This window comes from Armigeres subalbatus, chromosome 1 (genome assembly GCF_024139115.2).
Source record: "Armigeres subalbatus isolate Guangzhou_Male chromosome 1, GZ_Asu_2, whole genome shotgun sequence".
Classification (NCBI taxonomy): Eukaryota; Metazoa; Arthropoda; class Insecta; order Diptera; family Culicidae; genus Armigeres; species Armigeres subalbatus.
Window position 1 is genome coordinate 160,568,501 of NC_085139.1, and position 9,466 is coordinate 160,577,966.

Here is a 9,466-nt window from a genome sequence, read left to right on the forward strand (position 1 = left end):
CTACGAAACGCTCTAAACACATCGATACTCGGCGACATTTTGTCAAAGATTTGAGCGAGCGAGGCGAGGTGAAATCGCTGTATTGTCCTTCGGAGCAAATGACAGCAGATGCGCTAACAAAACCGTTGGGCGCAACGAGGTTCTGGAAACTGTTGGAGCAGCTTGGAATATCGAACTAAAGGGATTCGAAGTACGCGTTGAGGAGGAGTGTAGGAGAGAACCGCACCTCTATCTTGGTTCTTTCCACCAACCATCGTTCTAGCAGTGGGCTATTGCTAACCTCACACACGAAAACTGAATGCGCCTATGCGCGAACAACTTTTTCTCACTTCCGTTCAGTATTTTGTGAAGTTAACACGCGAATTATACTTGCTTAAAAACGAAATGTGTCTTGTGTTTAATTGCCTACGAGCTAAATCCTTTTCCGTCTTTTTCGTGGTGTTCGCTTCGCGTAAAGTGGTTCTGCCCACAAATATTTATATATATAACTTAATATATATACTTAATATAATTTAATATATATAACTAACAAATATAACTGTTTATATATTATTATTGTGGAGCTCATCTATTTCGTTGATTATATTTTTCTGACATACTTTTGTTAATTTCTGTTTCAGATGTTCTCCTGGCTGCACTTGCTGATACGCTGTCTGAAAATCCTGAACTACTGACAGCGGCGCGATCCGCTTTGGGAAAGCATATGAACAAGGTAATTTTTCAGGTTTGATATGATATGAAATATAAAAAATATATATTTTCAGATTCCTCAAAGATTTTCCCATGATAGTCATTAAAGCGTAAGATACCCTTGGACTCAACTTGTGGATTTGTTACTAATCCTAAATTAGTTTTCGAGAAGAAACTAACGAGAATTTTGTTGACTCTAGTATTTGATTTTTTAAATCATTGTTACAATAAAAAGCAGTTAAATTAGAGAAAAATCCAATTTACTAATGAAAATTACATTATATTTTGTGGTATCCATTGAAAAGAAAAACAGACTGAAAGAAACGAGTTAGTGTAACGATCAAAATGGGCTTATCATAAGAATGAGTGAGGTTATGTAAGTCTGCTCGGTATCATCGTATGATGCTTAGTTTAGAAAAGTAATTACTTTTATTACTAAGTAATTTTCTTCAGTTTCTGCTCCATTAGGAGTTCTTGGAGACAAAGTGTATTCCAAATAAGAGCATACTTGTCCATTCTTATGATCTTTCTTATCTTATGCTCAGTATTCATAGTGGTGGAACATAAGCGCCGTCAAATATTTATATTCCAGAATATCGGTTTCAATGTTAATAAACTTGTAATGATCACCCAGATTACGGTTTTTTGGCATTTCTCCGTAAGTCCGTAATCTGGGCAGCCATTTAGTCGCTCGATGATTCAAGACTTACCTTACTTTACTCATGCTAATTGAATAGAGAAGATAATGCAAAATGAGAGGTGCGATGGTTGCTTAACTCAGCTTAGCGAGAATCGCAGGATGAACATGATTGAAGAGATTCGCAATAGAAATGGATAGCACGAAATTATTAGAAGGAAACAGGGAAACAAAGTGTTTTGAATTGTTCGTAGCCATATTGACCCATTTTAGGCATGCTTTTTAACGTCGTAAGACTTCAATAATATTGCTTTGCATATACAATCATCGTTCAATGGCAGAGAGTTTTGCACCAAACATGTCCTACAAACAACTGTGAACTCTGAATATTTCAAAGACCTTCAATGGTTTTTTCTACCTATTCTAACAATAATAATAAAACACCTTCAGCGGCTATTGAGAACAGCAGGAAATATTTACCTTTATACAATAATATATCATCAAGTACCACATATACATACAACTCTAATAATGTTACAACTCCAAAATGAAGTAAATAAATCAAAATATTAATCAAAACGACAATGTTGGCTTTTATTCTACAAATAGAGTTAAGTTGACTTTCCCTCAATGTTTATTGTTGATTAATCGCTTACTTGGCAATATGTTAATACACATCAATTTTTTAATCAACTTTCCAGAAACAAATTAATATTTGAATTTTGTTCAAACTATATATAAAAACATACTATTATAGATCCTAGTCCAATATCGGAAACCATTTCAGGGCCCATAACTTGGTGTAAACATTCGAAACCCATTCACAATGACAAATTGCTTTTCTCGTACAACAAAGTTGTACCGAAAGGCTATCATTTCACTCCGAACACGAACTTTTTTATAGAAGCATCGGAGACCCATAGTGTTATATACCAATCGACTCAGCTCGACGAACTGAACACATGTCTGTCTGTCCGTGTGTATGTATGTGTGTATGTGTGTGTATGTGTGTGCACAAAATCTAAGAAAAACATTAGTCAACTTTTCAAATAGTAATCTTTAACCGATTTTCTCGCAACAAGTTTTATTCGATAGGAGACAAAGCCTTGTTGATCACTATTGAATTTCATAACGATTGACCGCTGCGTTTGAAAGTTATGAAGAAAATGGTACATATTACCATATAAACCGCACATAAGGTTGGTGTCTTGACTAAAGGCGAGAAAGGCAGCATCACTACTAGGTGAATTAAAATGGGTTTTTTCTGTGTACAAGGGAGAAATAAACTACCCAATCTTCTTCTTATTGGCATTACATCCCCACACTGGGACAGAGCCGCCTCGCAGCTTAGTGTTCATTAAGCACTCCCACAGTTATTAACTGCGAGGTTTCTAAGCCAGGTTACCATTTTTGCATTCGTATATCATGAGGCTAACACGATGATACTTTATGCCCAAGGAAGTCGAGACAATTTCCAATCCGAAAATTGCCTAGACCGGCACCGGGAATCGAACCCAGCCACCCTCAGCATGGTCTTGCTTTGTAGCCGCGCGTCTTACCGCACGGCTAAGGAGGGCCCAATAGTGAGTTTATTTCTCCCAACCTCGAACATCCGTACGGGAAATCAAAATTGAGTAAGTAGGGTCGAAGTAGTTTGCCTTTACTCCCATGTTAAAAAAGTACCCAACGGAAAATTTATTTACCCAAATGTAAGTTTAATTCACTCAATTTCGACCTCAGGTAATAAAACTCAAAATTGGCTTCCCGTATTGAACTGGCGTCGTTGGATTGTTTGGCTCTTTTGTTTTTGACAACAAAAGAAAGAGTGGATGAAAGAGAAAAGAAAAAATAACTCAAAAGTAAGTTTAAAAATTCTCAATTTAGGGTACTTTTTTTCTTCCGTGTACGAGAAAGGCAAAAAGCGGCACCAACATTTCAAAAGGGCGAAACTGCTTTTGTTAACAAGAGCTTCTCATGTCTCTGGTGGGCTTATTTGTGCTGCTTACCCACGTAATCCAGCACCATTAAATGAAAGAAGATGATTCGATGCTTCCATTAGAGCACTCCAAATAATCTAAACGTTGTTTCCACCTGAATTTTCAGGTACATTTTACGTGCACACGTAACTGCAAATGCTTCAGAAAATTCAGGTGAAACTTACATGTCCGGTGAATTCTATCCAAAACTTTGGTAGAACTTACCTGATTTTCACGTAGAATGGAAATTCTATCGACAAATCAGGTGAAGGTTACGTGAATTTAAGGTGAAAAAAAATCTACGTACTTTTTCAGGTGGAAACAACGTGCAGATTTTTTTGGGTGAGGTATTGGATTGCGTGGGTGGGCTTAAATTAACCAACCAGCGACGTGAGAAGCTTTTGTTTACAAAAGCAGTTACGCCCTTTTGAAATTTTGGTGCCGAATTTGTCTTTGTGTTTCTTTTTGTAATTGAGTAGAAATGGAAAAACATGGAAAAACTGTCAAAACGCACGCAAACGTATCCATTGTGTTTGGCCGGTTTGGCCCATAAGGGTGTAGAGCTCTGAACGCACTCCGTTGATTGCTCGATTCCGCTGATCATGACGATGATGACGGAAAACAATAATATTTTTTTCGTCAGATGCAGTTCGTAAAATCCGTAAAATCGTCTGATGGAAATTATCTTTTTATCGAATTATTTGGTGTACAATAAGAACAAGTGTCTAGAACTATAACAATGGAAGGGACATCTAGCGCTTCCCTAATGGCCACAATGTCCCCGGATGTGGCTTTGAAACTGTTTGAAAACGGAGCAGTTCTCATCATAGCTGGCGTTCCGCTGGGAACAGAGTTCGGTATCGACCAGTGGTCTTTTTTCATCGGAGAGAATTTCCGTGGCGTTAAAATGATTCCGGCAGGACCCCACTTTGTGTATTGTGCCTCTCAGGGGCCATATGGTGACGCGGCACCCCGTGTAGGCTTCGCACACTATTTCCAGCGGGGTGAAATTGTGGTTCGCGAATGGGATGACGACAAAGAGGAACTGAGACCCAGAGTTCACGACGATGTTGACGGCGAAATCCGAAGGATACGGGAAAATATTAAAAATCTTGATAGGTAAGAGTACAACTATCAAATTAATTTTTTTTATCAAGCATTTGTATTTATATAATAGTCACGTTTTAGGTATCTGGCACCATATGACTATGATGGTCTAGCAAAGTGGAATAAGCTCTCCGGCAATATCACAATAGAGACCATTCGGAGGCATTCTCCTGAGTGTGGATTAGTTCGTAACACCGTAGAGCTGATGCCGTGCACTGACGAAGAACGTCCGAGAGGCGATTCAACATTATCAAATTACAGTGCTTCGAAACTTTCCAAAATTCGCTCACTAATGAACGAAGAGGAACTACTTCCCAACCTCAAATCGCTTCCGGGATCGGCGCCACGGTTCACAGAGCTTCCTTCGCGCTGCCCGAAAGGTGCAAGCCCAGCCGAAATATCTCAGCATCACATGGACTCCATAGCGGCGGTTGATCAATTGCTGAAGGATGGTCACGAGGCAGTTATGTTCGAAGAGGTCCAGTTCTCCTTTATATTATTCCTGTGTGGACATTCGGTGGAGTCGCTCAATCATTGGAGAAAGATTCTACTGCTGCTTAGCAACTCGGAGAGGGCGGTTGAAAAGTATCGAAGCTTTTTCCGAAACTATCTAACGGTGCTACAGTATCAGCTTCCCGAGCTGCCCGTTGAGTTGATGGAGCAGACGGAATCGAATACGGTTTATCTGGATGTGAGGCGATTGCTACTTAACAGCTACCAGGCCGGTATCACTTCGGCAGCGCAAGCTTTGGAAAAAAGTTTGAAAGGTACGCTTCTTTGGAGGTTCGAAAATCTGTTTGAGGAAGATCCAGAAGACATGCCGACGGTGGTAGAAATATAGAATCGCTGAATTAAACAAAGTAATCAGCCTTAGGTATTCTTGGGAACCGGTTTGAACGAATCGCATTCGTTTGAAAGTATCGTTCATCTGTGAACAAGAATACGGATGAATATAATAATAAGCATAATTGGCTTGAGAATCTGTATTAAAGTAACATGAAAATATGCACGTAACAAAATATATTTGTTCACAACTGAAAAAATATTCGTTTTAATAACATAGTGTTATGTTATGTAGTGTTAAGCACATTTTCATTACTATAATTTTATTACTCATCAACTTTATAAACTAATTATATTTTTTTTGACGTGAACTACGTCTAAGGGAAAGACTCGGATACAGGGTGCAAAATGAAAATTTCCAAATTAGGGACCGTCACGAAATCATGTAAGATTTCAAACGTTAATAGCGACTTTATCTTTCGATGGATTTTCGAGAATTTTTTTATCAATAGATTCGGAAACTTTCCACCAATTCGCTAATTGTATTAAAACTATTGAATATCAACGTCCAATATTAACTCCAATATAACTATTGACAATTTTAGTTCTGGTAAAAATTTCAGAACCAACCAATTCCGTTCATGCATCCCCAACACGGACATCAGATTTCCGTAACGTACGCACCTTTTGGTCTACCGCTTCATTTTCTCTGTGCATAAAAACAGTCGTGTCTAGCGCGTGAGCGTCATTTTCGCTCTAGATTTCATGACGAGTGGACCGCTCCGCTGGAGCGTGGATCGTCTAGTAACAATGGCTAGGTGGCCTTGGCGTTCGGTGGTGTTTGTGGCGGTCGTGGCAGCAGCAGCAGGAGCGCGTCATTTACGGTTGAGATTTCACGGAGCATGTACCATCCGTCGTCCGTAGCAACGAATCATCGGACGGCGGTCGTGGTACAATTAAAATTAATCTGTCCTTTGTGTAGTAGATATGATCAGGTCTATAAAATCTCGAAAAAAGTGATCCACTTTACTGATGTTTTATAGACCTGATCTTATCTACTACAGTTAGGACCACCATTACACACAGGGAATTTGGTTTACCGAAAATGTCCACCAAAGTAAAATTTAATCCAACAATGGCGGCCTAACTCGTCGTCAGTTAGAACATCACTCAAGTGAATTCGTTGCTCGCATGCTGTTACAAATTACAAAGGCGCGCAATTTAAAAAGCGGTCTTTTATCAGGACCATTTACTATGCAAAGAGAAGGGGTTGATTTGCCGTGTTTGAATTTGATGCTTGAATTTGCGAAAAGATTGGTCTTCTTCATTTTCTCTACGCATAAAAAGACCTCACAGAGAGCGGACACGACGATATGGCTATGAATCAGTATAGGAAGCGATCGTTGGGCGGTGAGTCGACCATGGAATCGAGTAACAATCCCAGCGACAACGGCTGGCTCAACGATGACGTTAGTGGCGTCATCGATGGTGGATCTGCGGTGGTATAAGATGTAACATAAGGTGTTAATTGGAAGCGATATACGTACGTCTTGTATGGAGAAGTACTTATATCGCCTCCACTTTAGCATCTTATGTGGCATCATATAAGATCTTGTGTTGACTGAGTGAAGACATTGAAAATAAATCGGTTCTTTTGAGGACCATTATTGCATTGGGAAGAAGTTTGTTATTCTGAAAGGATTTTTTAATGAAACAGGCAGAGCTACAAAGAAGTTCGGCTTTATTGGGAGATGACTTGAATACGAATGAGGAAAATTCATTATGACAGCAACGCAGTCTACTTAGATTGTAATACATATTTAGTTTGGATATATGTAGTTACTAATGGTAACGTGTTGAACGGTTGCATACCTAACACCTCGGCTCGCCCGAGTGTCCGGTGTGCGTTGGTTTAGAGGAAACGGCGGAACACGTGTTGTTCGTGTGCCCGCGTTTTCGCACAATGCGTGACCACATGCTTGCCACATGTGGTCTGGACACTACCCCGGACAACCTAGTTCGGAGGATGTGTAAAGATGAAGTTGGCTGGAACGCCGTTTTATCGGCTATCGTCCAAATCGTCTCGGAGCTACACAGAAGGTGGCGCGTGGACTCGAGGGATGGCTAGTTCAGGCGCAAATAAGAGGTGGTCCAAGGGTTCGGAGTCGGCTTCATGGGTCATACCGGTGCCCTGTGGTCGAACTCGATCCTTTTATCGAACAAGTGGCCGTGTGAAAAACAACATGGTATCGTCGCTTTCGCGGCGTCGGTCAACCGGGCGGGTTCCGAGTCCGAGGACGGAAAGGGGTCCTCGTCAAGGCTGGGGCAGGCGTAGGCACCGCTTCGGCAAGTCCCTCTTGTCGTGACTTTACGTCCGTACATCAACGCAACCATTTTTTGCTCTATATCATACAATCTCTACATTCACCTTCTCCTCTACTCCTGCCAATTTCCGCAATCTAAAGGAAAAAACCATCATTCCAGCATTAAAATCAGGAAATCTTGAACATTTTCGCGCGCAGAAAGTATTGAACTTCTTACATCCTTATTTACACATTCTGACTCTCGATGACTACCACTTGCCGATTCTGGTCATGCCTTCTTGGGTTGAGTGTTCCAAGCTCAAAATATCCTTCCAGCATCAAAATCAGAAATTATTGAACTTTTTTTTCTTACATCCTTATTTACACATTCTGACTCTGGATGACTCACTCAAATAAATCAAATGATATATTTTAAATAGATTCGCACTTAAAACCTTGACTAAAGGCATAATTTAGGATTTATATGCGCCTAATAAAAAATATAGCTAAGCTTTTTTAAAACACAATATTGAGTTGAATGAATTTGAAGTGCATTGAATAAAACATAACATGCTGCACATACAATTTAAAAAGTTTGTTATAAGGCAAACATAACAACAAAAAGCTTCAGAAGGAAAAATCTGCAAGCCGGATTATCAACGAATTTGATCACCTTTCCCATATCAGAAGCGGGAGTAAAGAATTTACTAAACGGTAAGTAACCAAAATGAATTCTCCATTTACTGCAAGATTTACTATCTCTTCGACCCTCACATTTTTTTTCTAAACGGATCAGGTTGCATCAGGTACATACTTCGGGAACTTTTTTTGAACAGCATGCGGCTCGAGATGCGGCAGTTCTCCACCAGCGGAAGGAATCCATTTTCTCGAGGCAACTGACGGTCCAAATTTCTCATCAAAGTGAAGGAAATCAGGAAATATAAAGAAGAAAAATGAATTGAATCAAATTTAAAGACGCAGATGTGCTCCGGGAAAAATCGGTAAAGCCGGGCCGATGCATACCTGCGCGAGCACCTGCGCCGCGTGCACTTATAGCGTCTTTATACATGGGCAATGGGCCTATATATTGGAAATAAACGAAACTTGAATAAATAATGTTAGCCTATGCTTGAATTGAATTTCTAAATATATAAACATCCTTGCTTTCCGCTCCCATTAGATTTGTGTTTAAAATTAAGTGCAGCACTAATAAATGATTTGAAACACTTCATTATGAAATCTATGTGCAGGTCTTATCGTATTATAAGTGGTCTACACATATAATTTATCATGACTGATCCGATCAATAATTATTAGTGTCGCACATATTTTAGAACAGCCAAAGCAACTGGTCAGAATATATGTGCGAAAATAATAATAATAATATGCACTTTATTCTGAGTGTACCACTTGCCGATTCTGGTCATGCCTTCTTGGGTTGAGTGATGCAAGCTCAAAATATCCGTCCAGCAACAAAATCAAAAAATATTGAACTTTTTTCTTACATCCTTATTTACACATTCTGACTCTGGATGACTACCACTTGCCGATTCTGGTCATGCCTTCTTGGGTTGAGTGTTCCAAGCTCAAAATATCCTTACAGCATCAAAATCAGAAAATATTAAACTTTTTCTAACATATTTACACATTCTGACTCTTGATGACTCACAGTTGCCGATTTTGGTTATGCCTTCTGGGGTTGAGTGTTCCAGGCTCAAAATATCATTCCAGCATTAAAGTCAGAAAATATTGAACTTTTTTCTTACATCCTTATTTACACATTCTGACACTGGATGACTACCACTTGCCGATTCTGGTCATGCCTTCTTGGGTTGAGTGTTCCAAGCTCAAAATATCCTTACAGCATCAAAATCAGAAAATATTAAACTTTTTCTAACATATTTACACATTCTGACTCTTGATGACTACCACTTGCCGATTTTGGTTATGCCTTCTTGGGTTGAGTGTTC

General features: G+C 39.5%; 2 protein-coding genes across 7 annotated transcripts in view; both read left to right on the plus strand.

The window, feature by feature from the left end:
• The window catches only part of LOC134205425 (uncharacterized), a 77,747-nt gene extending 75,835 nt beyond the window's left edge, over window positions 1-1,912 (plus strand). For all 6 annotated transcript variants that reach the window (XM_062680658.1, XM_062680657.1, XM_062680660.1 and 3 more), the window contains 2 exons: window positions 621-712; window positions 765-1,912. In XM_062680658.1, coding sequence (XP_062536642.1) covers window positions 621-712; window positions 765-797 — 125 coding nt within the window. In that variant the 3' untranslated portion in view covers window positions 798-1,912. The remainder of the gene's footprint in view (window positions 1-620; window positions 713-764) is intronic.
• A 1,983-nt stretch (window positions 1,913-3,895) lies between these two features.
• Window positions 3,896-5,453, plus strand: LOC134207940 (protein AAR2 homolog). The gene is made up of 2 exons (XM_062684024.1): window positions 3,896-4,422; window positions 4,492-5,453. The coding sequence occupies exons 1-2, from the start codon at window positions 4,043-4,045 to the stop codon at window positions 5,249-5,251; spliced, it is 1,140 nt and encodes a 379-aa protein (XP_062540008.1). The 5' UTR covers window positions 3,896-4,042; the 3' UTR covers window positions 5,252-5,453.
• The last annotated feature ends 4,013 nt before the right edge of the window (window positions 5,454-9,466 follow it).